Consider the following 13970-nt stretch of genomic DNA (forward strand, 5'->3'; position numbering starts at 1 on the left):
CCATCCCCCTCCGGCTCGGAGACGCCTGGAGAAGCGAGCCGAGAGGCCTTGGATCCGGCCCCGTGCTCACCGGGCCCCTGCGTCCGTCCCAGGCACAGCCAGGCTGTGGCGCTGCGTCCGCCCAGCTCAGCTCCAGACCTTGAGTCAGACCGCTGGGGAGCCCTGTGCTTTGGGGTCCCATAGAACAGCCCTGTAGTTTGGGGTCCCTCTCCACTACTAGGGGCCCCAACTCCAGGGCTTAGGCGGAGCTGGAAGCTTGAGGTCCATTTCGCAGACGAGGAAACAGAGGGAGCGTCAGGGCGCTGCCCAAGGTCAGCGAGCTGGGAAGAACCAGGTCCCACCGGAGGATCCCTGTTGATAGCAAAGGTGGCACCTGGGAAGGAGAGCCTGCTGGAAGCAGGATCTGCCTGCCTGATGCTGACACGGGTCCGAGATGCTTGGGGCCTGACCTGGCAGAGGAGGAGCTAGGCTGTGAGCCCTAGAGGTCAGAGACCAGCTCTTGCTCATCATGTACCCAGAGTGGGCACTCAGTCGGCATTTGCTGACCAAAAGCAGTTCAATCATAGCTCTTCAACTTGGTTTCTTGACTTCCTGTGTCCCAGGGGACCCTACCCTGTTAATCCCTACCAGTCAAGGCACTGCCAAGGGGCCGTCCCTCTTCTTAGCATCCTCCTCCAATCCCGGCAATCTGCCCCGTCACCCGCTCTGGGGACCTGATTCATGAGGGACAGCTGAGGAACGGGAAGATGCGACACCTCCAGAAAGCAAGCAACTGGTGAGAGCTGGCCTAGAGACCAGCCTGTCTGCACGGGGAACACAGAGCAGCCAGCTCCTGGACGCTCCGCCTTGGCCATGACTTTCAGGAGTGACCTTGAGGGGATAGAACACTAAATATGGACTTGGGGTGTTGGTACTTCCATTTCGCAGACGAGGAAACTGAGGACTGGCCAGGAGAGCTGCACAAGGTCACAGAGATGGGAAGCAAGAGCCGAGACCTGCCCCGGTGGCTGTCTGACTTCTGGGTCATGTTCTCTCCTCTGCAGACCTGCCTCCAGACACCAGGGCAGTTGGTGTCTGGCCCCCACCTCCTCCAGAAGGTAGTGGTGTCCCCTCCCTCAACCACCCGCACCCCACAGAGGAACCCACCGCCCCGGCATCCTTACATCAGCATCCTTTCAAGATCAAGGTCAGAGCCGCACCCTGAGCCGGAGGATGAGGTCAGAGCATTACCGGGCTGGTGCAGATGCTCAATAATTCATGGGCTGCTGTGAGTAGGGGCTGCAGCTTCCGGGAAAGCCCAGATGCACTCACGCAGCAGACAGGAAACAAAGTCTGGTCACCAGCACCTCGCCTGACCACAAATGCCCCGCCCTGGGGCTAAGGAAAGTTCTAGGCTTGGTGAGAATGGGTTGCAGAGGTGACAGATTCTTAGCAGCTGCATGACCATGAGCGAATCACTTAACCCGAATCACTTAATCGAATCACTTAACCCTTCTCTTGTTCCCAGCTCTCTTGTTCCCATATGAGCTGCGAGGGGCCCTAAATGGGTGGTGTGGCAGCCACACGTATAAACCAAATGCTGCGTGTGTCACTTGGCAGGTCCTCCTGCCCCAGGGGGGTACTGACCATCCTCTGGCCCCAGCACATCTTCCCACGAGCCCAGTATTTCGCCCAACGGTGCCCCCAACATGCCAGGTAGCAACAGGACTGTAAGGGCTGTCCCCTGCCTCCTGCCTCCTGCCCCACCTCCAGCTTGCCCCCAGGCCTTGTGTATTGAAGGGGGGAGGGGCACTGGTCTGGGGCTTGGCTGGTTTAGGAGGCCTGGTTTCCCCTCCTAGAATAAATCCCAACCAAGAAAAAGGTTACCTGGAATCGAACAGCCTTTCCTGGTCTAGAAGGCCAAGGAGTAAGAATTAAAAATACATATTATTAATAACGCCCAGAAAAATCCTTAATGAGCACACAGGGAATCCGTGGCAGGTATTCCTCACAAACGGAGGAAAAAGCCATTTAATGCCGAGCAGTCGCCAAGTCCAAACTTCTCTGCTTTGAGCAATGGTTTCACAGAGCGGGTGTGGAATGTACCCAGGTGTTACCTGCAACAGGTCCTGACCTATTCTGCTTTTCTTCCATTCACGGCTTGTTTGTGATCCAGCCGGGGCACTTCTCTACCGTCTCGACCTGGCCAAGGACTGAGGGGTGTGGGGTGCACTAGAACCCGGGCCGGCCTGCGCCTGTTAGGAGCCCACCCTTCCCCCAGCCTCACCCGCAGGCCCCCCGAGGACCGGACTGTGAACAAACCCACATTCACTCAGGCTGCTCCTACGGCCACTGGGCACTGCAAGGACTCACATGGGACTTGCACCTCGAAAGGCAGGAGAGCGCCTGCCTTTACTCACCGTAAGGGATCCTGGGGCCACTAACCTGGATCGAGAGAGTCTGAGGTGCACAGAGCTCCCCCTCCCTTCCATCAGAGGGAACCGAGCAGCCCGGCATGACAGATGGGTAACAGTGCGGGCGGGAGCGTACAGCCCTTATCCCGTCCACAAAGCCTGTCACCCATTTAGCTCTGGAGAAATACTCCAGTGACAAAGGCACAGGCTGTTGGGGGCAGAAGGGTGGCATTGGAGCTGTGGGACTATAGGGTGAGGCTGGGCATAACCTAACTCACCTCCACTGCCCTGGTCCTCGCCCTCACCTTGGCACCCAGAGGTGACGGTGATGCTGGGCTGAGAACCGAGCTCCAGGGTCACACCTGGGGAGGCCCCCGCCTCAGATGAGCCAGCTCTGTCTGGTACCAGTGGGCAGAACAAAGCCAGGGAGACAAATCTACAGATGTTCCCACAAGTCTGGAGTTGTGCACCTCCGTCCTTGGTGCCGGCAACACGCAGGTCCCGCGGATGTCCCCCGTGTCCTTGGTGCCGGCAAGACCCTCTTGGACCATGGCCTGGGTGAGCAGAGCAGTGCCAGCACATCGAGATGCCCAAGGTGAGGTAGAAGCCTATCCATCTGTCCATCCGGAAATGACACGATGCTCAGTCCTGGATGTCACTTATCTAAGGGGCCTCCCTAAGTCCCACAGGACAGTCCTGGAAGAGGCCTAGACCCCAGTCCACGTGGTCCCGGACTCTCAACTGGTCCCTGAGGATGCAGCCCCAAGCCCCACTGTGGGTCTTGATGGGACCCAGTTCATCGAAGGTAGGGAAGGCATGGGGTCATGGCGCAAAGGGACTCAGATCCTGGCCCCGAGGAGTGGTGTGTGTCGGGGCCTCCAGTGAGCTCTGCCCCGGCTCAGTGGCCTTCCACAGTCCAGGTGGTGGCAGAAGGCCCAGGGGAGAAAGGCAAGGGCCACCTTCTGCCACAGCATGGCTCCAGACTCCTGGAGGAGATTCACCTTGATTCACGTAGGTGCAGAGCAGGGCGAGCTGATGCTGGACACCAAACAGAGGTGACGACACAAGCGTCTGAGGATGGCCATCTGGAAAGCCACAGCATGAGGACACAGGGGCTGTGACGGGGGGGACGGAGGCAGGCTGGTACGCAGACAGTTCCTTGTAGCCTCAGTCACTTGGGGACCAGGACAGGCTGAACAGGGCAGGAAGGGGGGGCCCTAGAGCCCCAGCCGTGCACTTCGGGGTTTCATAGGACCCCCCCACTCGGTCCACTGCTCCAGGTCGGTGGCCTCCGGGCCCTCCCAACTCCAGTGACAAGGACGGGAAAGGTGCTGGGGCCTGCCCAGCCCGGACACAGAGGACATCAGGACGACATGCTTTCCCGGGAACAGGGTGTCTACCATCTCGTTTTATTTTGTGGGGACTGAGCCTAAAGTAACCAGAAAGAACAAGAGTCAAAGAAGACCCTACCGCTCAGGGCCCAAGTTCTAGTTCATTCTAAAACAAGTGTTGGATTCCCCCAGGGGGGTACACTGTGACGCAGAAGGAAAAGTCTGGGCCAAGTTTGATTTTTTCCTCCCAGCAACCTTTCCCTTCCAACAGAAATATTTCTGTCCTACAACCGGTGTCAGAAAATAGCTTCTGGCCAGCGGGGGAGAAGTATTCCCAAGCTTGGGAGGGGCAGGCTTGGCAGCCCCGTCACGAAGCCTCGAGCCAGTGTCCAAGGGTCAGGATACTGCTGCTCGTCCATGCCCAGGCCACTGGGGCCCGCTGGTTGTCCCAGGGCCACTGGCAATCAGGGTCTCGAGAAAACCCGGCCAGTCTTGGTGTGGCCACTTCTAAAAGCTCCGTGGGCTCTCTGGGCCAGTTTGCTGACCCAGAAGAGGGGGTGGCAAAGCTACACCCCTAACTTTCCCCAAAGACCCATCTAACACTAAAAACGGTATGGTTGTGAGATCCTGGAATCTGGGAAGGAGAATACTGTCCTGTCCACCCTTTGGGGCAGCCAGGAGGATGACCATGACCTATTGTGGAAAGGCTTTACCTTGAGCAAAGGGGCATTTTAACCCCCGCCCAAGAGTGAAACCAACCCGAACCTGGCCTGATCCTTTCTGCCTGTGTAAACCCGGGTCATAAAGTGATCTAAGAGCAGCAGAGTGATCGGCCACCTCGTCCCCTAAAGCCGTGGTCCCCAACCTTTGTGGCACCAGGGACCGGTGCTCCTTTGAGAATCTCATGCCTGAGGATCTGAGGCGGAGCTGAGGCGGTGATGCTGGCGCTGGGGAGCGGCTGCGAACACAGATGAAGCTTCACTCTCTGGCCCGCCACTCACCTCCCCTGGGCAGCTCGGTTCCTAACAGGCCATGGACGGGTACTGGTCCGTGGCCCCGGGGTTTGGGGACCCCTGCCCTGAACCACGCTTCCCACTGAGAAGGGTTGAAGTTACCCCAGCTTCTCTTAACACTCGCCTTCCGCTGAACTGCCAGCTGGCGGGCCTGCCTGTCCTGCTCTGTCCCCACAGATGGCCGGTGGAGGGGGTCCCAGAGGAAAGCTGCCTGGTTTCAGACAAGCTCAGACTCTGGACTAGACCCTAGGCAGAAGCCGGCTCAGAAGTGTATTCTGATCACGCATGACAAGGACACAGAGGCTCAGCCGAAGACTCCGTCACTGGGTAAAGCGTCAGCCACGGCGCTGCACGGAAGGAAAATCCTCAGCAGCTTTCGTGTGAGCTGGATGTGGAGGGAGGAGGGGGATGGGACCACCCACAGGCCAAGGAGGAGCCGATCATCGGAACCCAGGAGCCCGGCTCAGAAACGACATTCCCAGAGGAAGTTAATAAAGCAGAAACGTGTTTATTAGGCACCTTGTTCCTCACGGAGGAGCAGGACCCAAGACAGAAAGCGCCTGCGAAATACCTCGAGGTTTCGGGAATCTCTCCCCAAAGACTCCGGAGGACGTCGGCACTGACAAGGCCACCACCCCAAGGAGAACACTATTTGGCTGGAGCGTGACCACTGCAGGCGACTCTGGCATGAAGCCGGGGTTGGTCCCCCGACTCCACAAACACTGAGGAGTGGATGGGGGCAGCCGGGTCACCCACCCCAACACTGGCTGACAGAGAAGGCTTCGCAGCCGAGGTGCACGCCGCTCTGAGCCAGCGAGGGGAGACGGGAGCGGCCCGTCGCCCAGGCCAGGTCCCGAGGGCCCTCCTCACATCTGCCCGCCGCCTCCTGGCGCTGACTCAGTCCCACACGTAGGGGTTTCTAAAGACCTGAGAATTCTTGTCATCTTTCGGCGGTGTGGGCGCCTGGTGGCTCTGGGCTGCATATATGTCTTCAGCCCGCAGGGTCGAGTTGGCACTGCCCATCACCTGGCTGTTGGCGGTGGCCCGTGGGAGGATGACGTCGTAAGCTCCTTCGGACTGGAAGAAAGAACAGGCGGTCTCACAGCCAGGTTCCGCCAGGGCGGATGCACAAACACACTGCTTCCTGCAGGGCTGTGCCTGCCAGCTCCCCCTTCCCCGTCCTCCCACACCTCCCCCACCCCAGCCAGGCCCCAGTGTCAGGCTGGGATGGATGACAGCCACCCTTGGAAATGGAGGGGCTGACCTCTGATCTCAAGCCCCTTATCTCACCCAGCAGAGGGCCAGACCTCTGGGCATGCAAATGAGGCCAATCCTGGGGCTTCACTCAGAGCCTGGCCTTTGGAGATGGAGCCTCTTCTCCAGCCCCCTCCCGCTCCTCAGACCTCGGAGTCCAACGGAAGGGGAGCCACACTGAGCGGTCATCTGTCCCGAGCTCCCAAGCTCCCTTCCTCCAAGACACCTAGCCACCACAAGACCCACAGTAGCTGCCTGTGTGCCTGGCCGAGGACACGCTCCTCTCAGGCCCTGGACGTGCCCACACTTCTCATTCTGGAGGCTGGCTGGTCCGACTAATTTGTGACTTAAAATCCAAATGGTTCTGGGTGTGAGGATAAGTTTTGGAGACTTAAAACCCAAACTCCCTTCCTGGAACCAGGTTAGAGCTGCAGCAATCCCGTTCTTGTGTGGGGGAGACATGGCTGCAGAGTGCAGAAGGTCCTGGGGTGCAGAAGGTCCCGAGGCTCCCGTCCCAGCTCCCACCCTGGAGGGAAGGTGACCTCCTGGCCCCACCTGCCTTATCCTGAGGAAAGCTGCCATCAACCCCTGCAGCTCCAGGGCCCCAAGCCGCCTTTGGTCCTACAGACCCGGGGGTTTCCGACTGACTGCCCCTCCCCCTGCAGCTCCTGGACCGTCTAGCCAGGCATTCTCAAACCTGGGTGACGTGCATGAGTCTCGGGGACTATTTGTTAAGCTGTACCCACCCCCAGTGGGTGGCAGGTAAATGTTTAACAACTTGGGTGGGGAGGGAGCCCCGATCTATGGCATTTGCGGGTTTTTGCAGGTGGTTACACCCATCATGGCAGATTCTAAGTAGTAAGATGATGTCACTCAAGAGATGCTGATGACAGGCTCCATCATGCCACTGGCCCCACCGATCTGGATTGTTAGCAAGACCCCAGGTGACGGTAATGCTGAAGGTCTAGGGATGGCGTTTTGAGAACCACTGATAACGTACCCCTTAATCCAGCGTCCCCCGCCCCCCATCCCAGCGAGTGAGAGGTAGCAAGGGTGGGGCACTCTAGGTGGCTGGGGACTGGTGGACTCTGCTCATGTTTCAAAGACTCCTTTGCCCTTCCTGCCTCCCTGCGACAAGCCAGCCAGTAGCAGGTGCAGGTGCAGGTTCAGGTTCAAGTTCAGGTTCAGGGTGCCTGAAGGGCTGAGGTTGGAAGTTTCAGAGACATTGGCTTCACGCTGCCCTAGTGGCTCACGGGAGGAGGGGGATGAGAACGCCACCCTGCTGACCTCCCTGCATCCTGTTCCCAGCATCCTGCCAAGGCAGGTCACAGACCTCTCTCCCCAGAGCCTGCCAGCCCGGGAGGAGGGAGGGACATATATGGAGTGAGTGAATCTAACCTATCGTCCTCCCGTTCCCACCCCCTCCCTTGGTTAATGGAGCGTCTGTTTCCCAGAGCCCAGGGGAAATGCGAGGTCCAGAGCCGCTCTCTGCTGGCAGGGGCAGGGAGCCGAGGCCCTGTCAGGGCAGCTGTGGCTGAAGAGTAAATACCTACCCAGACCTGGCACTTGGTCCTCTGTCCCCCTTGGCCACAAAGAATGACACCTACCTGGCTGAGGCCCTCCTCTGTCCCTTCCTAGTCTGCTGAGTGAAGCTGGCAGCTGCCACCAACTCAAAGGGCCCGTTCTGCATTCACCACAGCATGCAGCCCAGTCAGTGTGACACCCCATGGTGTCACATGGGGCAGGCAGGTCCCACCGCAGTAAAACTAAAGGCACTGGATACATCAACTCCCGGAAAAGGGCATCAGGAGTGGTGGCTCTGGGCTCCCCGAGGCTGATGCCCCACGTGGAGACACCTGCTTTCTGCCTACCCCCTCCACCTCACCGAGCACTGGCTCTGCCACCCTCTCCACCCGTCCACTGAGGCTGGGCTCTGTGGCCCCAGCAGGGTCATGGGGGCCCGAGGACCCCACGTACCGGGCCTTTGTGCATCAGGGCCATCTCCGTGGGCTGGTACACACTGGTCAGCAGCTGCCCATTGTACCCACTGTACGGTGACACCGGCCTCTTGGCTGCAAGGAAACACAGGAACAGTTTGAGAGCTGGGCTCTCAGCTCCCTTTCCCAGAGCTCAAGTGAGGCGCCCCAGGGAGCAGGGAGAAGCAAGAGGGGCTGAGGCCGCCCAGGGAGAGAGCCTGGCCAAGGGTGGCTGGCTCGGGGGCAAGGCTGTAGGTGTAGGGGCCCCTCCAGAACCCAGCACCCCTTTGCTCAGATGCACGGGGGGCACCACACTGCTTGTCTTTGCCTCGGGCTTTCTTGCAGCCTAGACTGCCCCCCCCACCCCACCCCCCAGCCAGCTCAGAAAAACGCTCCTGTCAGCAAGCTTCACATCCTCATCCGCCCTCCAGGGCCAGAGGCCACGAGGGGCACATGGGCCTTTGGCCGCCTTCCAAGATGTCCAGCATCCAGCTCTGGTCTCTGGCACTGCAGGCCAGCCGCCAAGTGCTGGGGTGAAACAGCAGAGACCCCACAGCCCAAGACTCTTCACGACTTTGGGGACACAGCTGGGTGCTGACTCCCCAGCACCTACAACCCGAGCTTCCCAGGGGCACCCACCGCACATCCTGTCCCGCAGTCCCCGGGCAAGTCTCCAAAACTATTTTCAGCTCCAGGAACTTGAGTGGGTCGGTTTCCCGATGCAGTCCCCCCATCCGCCCCGCCCCCGCCCTGCTCCCCAGTGCTCCTAGGGCGAGGGAGCAAAGCGGCTGACCGGCCCCAGGGCGTGGAGCGCGCAGGCGCATCCAATGTCTGTCTCCTGCAGGCTGATGATGGCCCCGCGGCTTGAGGGACCACAACTATATCGGGCTTCTTCTAAGTACCGGGCTCACAGGATTGATTTTTCCATTTGGAAAAAAAAAAAAAATTTAAGGGAAAAAAAAAAAAACCCTCACAGCCCCAGAAGTGTTTGCCTGGAGAGGACAAAGGCTGGGAACTGTGTGGCCCTGACAAACATGCACGGGGACCAGCAGCGGTGGGGGCAGCTAAGCTCCTCCCAGCACGGTCCGCAAGCCCCGCTCTCTCCACGTCCACCCACTGGCCCCACTCTGTGCAAGCCAGAGGCCACCCTGGGGAGCAGATCAAAGACCCAGTGCCTGGCAGGACAAGGGTCACTGCTCTCCTCAAAGGTGAGATGAGGATCCCAGTTTGTACAAGAGAAAGGGAGATAGTTCTCTGATTCTGGAACGTTCCTTGCCTCTAACTCTGACCTCTGGCAGAGGACCCAGGGCTAGAACCTGACATCAAGCAGGTAAAGTCCTAGGCCCCCAAACATCCCTATCAGCAGTCTGGGGTCAGGGGCAGCGTTCTGAGTCTGCACCCCTGGATTTTAGGTAGAGGGGCTGCAGCCAGCCTGCTAAGAACGAGACACGTGCAACAGAACACATCAGGAAAGGCACGGTGCCTGGCACACAGCAGGTGCTCAATAAATGCTAGTGGTCCTCACAGGTTGCAAATGCGAGGATATACTCCTTCCTTTGGGAGCTGGGAGCTTGTCTGGCCAAGTCTCTAGAAGAACAGCCACCCCTGTCTCCCAAGCTGCTCCCAAGTGGGGCTTGGCACAGCCTGCAAAGGCTTCGCTCACCTTCCCTCTTCTTCCATCCTTAGGACACCCCTAGCCGGACCCCTGAATGCTGGGCTCTGCCAAGAAAGCCTGTCCCATTAACAAAGAGCCGGGGCAGGGGCCTGAGGACAAGCCACCTGGATAGTGGGTGCTGCTTGTTAGATCAGTATACGGCATGAGTGCTTTCATTGAAAAGGAAAAAAAATTAACTGAGAAGATTTTTAAAGACAACTATGGACATGTATGTTAATAGAAAAACGAGTTCTGGAAAGATAATGATAATAACAGTAAAATAACAGTATCACACACAGCGAATAGCTAACAATTCCAGAGCAGCTTCCAAGTGCCAGGCACATGCACTAACTAATCTCCACCTGAACCCTACGGAGCAGGATCTGTTATTACCCCATTTTACAAATGAGGGCGCTGAGGCACGTAGAGGTAAAATGGCAATCAACAGTGGCCAGTTCTAGGGGTGAACAGGAAAAAACGGGGTAGAATCGGGGAAACGGGAGAAATTTTGTTTTCTCTGTAACGTTTGACACGTTACAGTGAAATGCATTCATGAATTACACGGGTAGAGAAAAACATCTTTAAAAAAAAAAAAATGGAATGGAGAGGCTTTTAAGGCAGAACGCTGTCGATAAATCTCCAGATCGGCCCATTTTGCTGGAGACCAGCCCCCCGTCCTACATTATACGATGCAGAATAAAAGAAGGGGCGTGGGGGGTGGGGCACCGACCTGAGGCTGGCTCGTCCATGGAAAATGCCTTGTTCTCCACAAACATGCTCTGGCCCTTCTGCTCTTTCAAGATGGTCTCGTAGCCCACGCCTCGGGTGGGGTACAGGTCCCCCTGGTAGCTTTGCTCCGGGCTGGCCTTGGTCACCTGGGATACCTCAGGGATGACATAGAAGAGGACAAAGGCCCAGGCATTGGCGGCGAGGGCAATGGCCAGCGTGGGGTCGTCCCAGGTGGGGCTGTTGTGCTGCTGGTTGCCGTAGGTGTACATGACAATCCACACCACCCAGATGGCGATGGAGGTGGTCGTGGTGAGCAGCACAAAGACCCCGTGTTTACGCCAGCGCTTGAAGCGGCCACACAGGATGGGCCAGGCCCCCGTGAAGGCGCCCAGCAGCAGCAGCATGACGTAGATGAGCGCCATGACGAAGTCCATGTTGGCGATGGCGCACGGGGACGCGGCCACCCTGCTGGCACTGCTGTTGCCCAGAGGGCTGTCCTCGCCTCCTCCCCGGACCAGCGTGATGATCAGCCACTCCGTGTTGATGATCACCTCCACCAGGGTCAGCAGCAGAGCCATGAAGAAGAGCACCCAGCCCCGGGGCCCGTGGTTCTTCCGGGCCAGGAAGTTGAGGGCGAAGGCGTGGGCCACCAGGCAGGAAAAACAGATGGCGAACAGGACCCCAAAGAGGAACCGCCGAGAGGCACAGGTGGAGAAGTCAGGCTTCACCACGCAGGCAAACACGAGGCAGAAGAGGCCCAGGGTTCCCAGCAGGAAAAACACCTGGGTCCCCAGGAGGCTCCGTTTCTTGGTGTCCTGCACAAAAGGCAGGCTGGCCACAAGGATGATGGTGAGGACAAATGTGGTGACGATACCCGCTCCAGCCAGTGCCTCCAAGACGATGCCCCAAGCCCCAGAGCGGTCACACAGGTTGTAGTACAGGGGGTTGAGGTCCGGGCTGCAGCCAGGTGGGGCATGGTTCTGGGCCTGGGCCCCTGGCAACAGGAAGAGAGACAGTCCCAGGCATGTCAGCAAGGCTTTGCGGAGGGCCATCCTGGCTCCCAGGCCAGGCTCCCACTGGGCCCCTAAAGACAGAGGGAGAAAAGGCAAAATCAGTCCTCCAAAGTCAGACTCTGATATACGAGGTGCTGCTTCCCCATCCTGAACCCGGGCAGACACTGCATGTTGACCATAAGCTTGTCCCTCGGGACTTTAGAACGCTTCTTGACACAGAACTCCAGGGAGGCTTATTGACTGACCAGAGAGGCAAATGAGATGAAGCCCATTTCTCATCTCTATTTCTAGTCACGGAAGAGGAAGCTGTCACTGAATGTTCGGGTCCCTCCACCGACCATAACCTGGGTTCGAACACTCCCCAAACCAGGGGGAGGGGTGGGGTGAGGGAATTTATAAGCAAGTCAAACCTAAGCATGACACCCATTCAGCACTTCCTCTCTTGCCCTGGGACTTCCAGAGTTCCAGAGGCCAGATACCATGTCCCTAAACTCTGTCCTTGGGATGCCCAAGTCCACAGTGAAACAGCCGTGTTCATTCATTCCACCATTCATTCATTCGTTCAAATATTTAACAAGCACCATGACAGGCATAACCTGCAGCCAGAAAAAAGCGAAGACAGTTGAAAAGCTGCATTTACTAGCACCGTCCCCTGATTCCTCCCTACCGATTCACCTTCCTGCCCTGCGTTTTCCCACTCTTCAGAATCCAGAGTTCGTTGTCTAGCTCAGGTGCTAAAGTCTCGGGATAAAATAATTTTCCCGCTAGAGAGTGAATGACTTAATGCAAAAATTCTCCTATGAGGCATTAGCAGTTTAAAAGCAAGAACCAGGCAAGGGCAATGCAAAACCCAAAGGAATGAATCCGTAATAGAAGACTTTAAAGACTGTAGCTAGAAAGCGAGAAAGACGTCTTTTATTCACACCAGGAAGCTAACTTACTACTCCATCTACTCATTCAATCAGTCCTGGACAGAAGCTTTACCGAAAGAAACGGAACCCCTGCTCTCCATACCAACTGGATTTTTCCTGCATGAAGTAGAGGTAGAATATGGCAAGTTAAGATAAGAAAGACCAAATCAGTGAGTTTTCCAATCAAAAGCTTTACATTTACTTGAAGAAAATTTAAACGCTTTAAAATTCAAGTTATAAATTCCAAAATTCTATGAAATGCAGGTACTTCACATTTAAAGCACCCCATATGTTCAAATAACGAGTTATAACCCAGCCTCTTCCTCTCACCTCTTGGGCCCAGGAACTCTCCAGAAAGACGGCAACCAAGCTTTCCTGGGCCGACAGTGACCACTAGTGGTTGGCAGGGGAATGGCATGATTCAAGTCCTTCCTACTACCTCTCTTCTTCATTTGGGGAGGTGGGGGCAGGGGGATGGGATTTGCAGGTTATGCCCTTACCGCTTTCCGCTTTCCGCGTTACTTAATTTCGAATAGGCAAACAAAAATCCTAAATCTCAACTGATACAAATCGTCTCTCCATAATGGATGAGTGGAAGGTCACTGCTATTAAGTGAGGGAAAATAAAACTAATAATAAAACTGACCTTAGAAAAGGTCAACAATTTTCAGCGTCCTTTAAGATATCTTACCTGCCCCTCGAAAATAGGTTAGGTGTCTCTTTCTTGTCAGCTGCCTCCTCATCTTTCAATGAAGCTTGTTTTTCCCATTAACTTTTTTTCACTAAATTATTTTTTCAATTACACTTGACACAGAATAGTGTTAGTTTCCGGTATTTGACACAGTGATTCTCTAACTGTGATTATTATACAACTTACGAGGTAATCACCCCTTAACACTTAATAAATTAACACCTTTATGTGAATTTTGCCATTGTTTTTCCCTAATAACTGGCGCTGTAACGGAGCTATTTGTCTCGACTTCCAACGCAAAGGCAAAAAGCGTATGTTTCCCCTATATCCATGATGTCAAGAAGCTTTTGCGGGGGGCTCCCGCGTAGTCGTAAATCTATAAAGCACACACTGTATTTACAAGTGCTGGAAAGAGGGGGGGTGGTTGGGAAGGGCTTATGAATGGATCAGGAGGAAGAGTGAAGGGCTGCAGGAGGTAATTCACACGCAACACGCCACGGGATCCTAAGCGCTCAACCCCATCTTGGGCGTCTCTGGCTCACAGTAAAACAGTCAGAACTTGACACTGGGAGCTGTGCCACGAACGCTGGGAACGGCCACCCAAGACTTAGCCTCTGGGGATCTGCACAACTTCAAATGCTTCTCATCCCACCTCCCTCTTCCAGGCCCCGGTGTAGAACAGGCGATTATTCCAAATCTGCAAATATTTACCGTGCACCTAGCGGGACAAGGCCCAGTTGTTCTCAGAGCTTGGGAAAATACAGAGGAACAAACGCAGTCCCTGACTTGACGGTAGTTAACAGCTAACAGCAAGTAGGGACAAGCTGAGTCTCTAAGAAAACTACACAAGAGTAAGGTAAAGGCCACATATCAGAATTTACCTCCGGGGGAAAGAAAGGGAATCCAGAGGAAGCTCTTCCAGGTGAAGGGGTCAGAGAAGAAGAATGGAGGACTTTCCATTGAGTTCGCCAAGTATGAACTGAGTCGCTGGCTGTCGGATTAGAAA

General features: G+C 56.1%; 1 protein-coding gene across 5 annotated transcripts in view; it reads right to left on the reverse strand.

Annotated features, from left to right (window-relative positions):
* Positions 1 to 2916: 2916 nt before the first annotated feature.
* GPRC5C (G protein-coupled receptor class C group 5 member C) overlaps positions 2917 to 13970 on the reverse strand; it is a 14957-nt gene continuing 3903 nt past the window's right edge. For 2 of the 5 annotated variants that reach the window (XM_025047072.1, XM_025047070.1), the window contains exons 2-5: positions 10352 to 11434; positions 7969 to 8063; positions 5665 to 5814; positions 2917 to 3822 (exon numbers count right to left, since the gene is read on the reverse strand). In XM_025047072.1, the coding sequence (XP_024902840.1) occupies positions 3790 to 3822; positions 5665 to 5814; positions 7969 to 8063; positions 10352 to 11402 (1329 nt within the window). In that variant the 5' untranslated portion in view covers positions 11403 to 11434 and the 3' untranslated portion in view covers positions 2917 to 3789. Of the gene's footprint in view, positions 3823 to 5225; positions 5815 to 7968; positions 8064 to 10351; positions 11435 to 13845 lie in introns of those variants that run through there. The other 3 variants (XM_015589751.2, XM_006912257.3, XM_025047071.1) reach the window with 2 other exon arrangements.

The sequence above is a fragment of the Pteropus alecto genome, unplaced genomic scaffold (genome assembly GCF_000325575.1).
Source record: "Pteropus alecto unplaced genomic scaffold, ASM32557v1 scaffold134, whole genome shotgun sequence".
Lineage (NCBI taxonomy): Eukaryota > Metazoa > Chordata > Mammalia > Chiroptera > Pteropodidae > Pteropus > Pteropus alecto.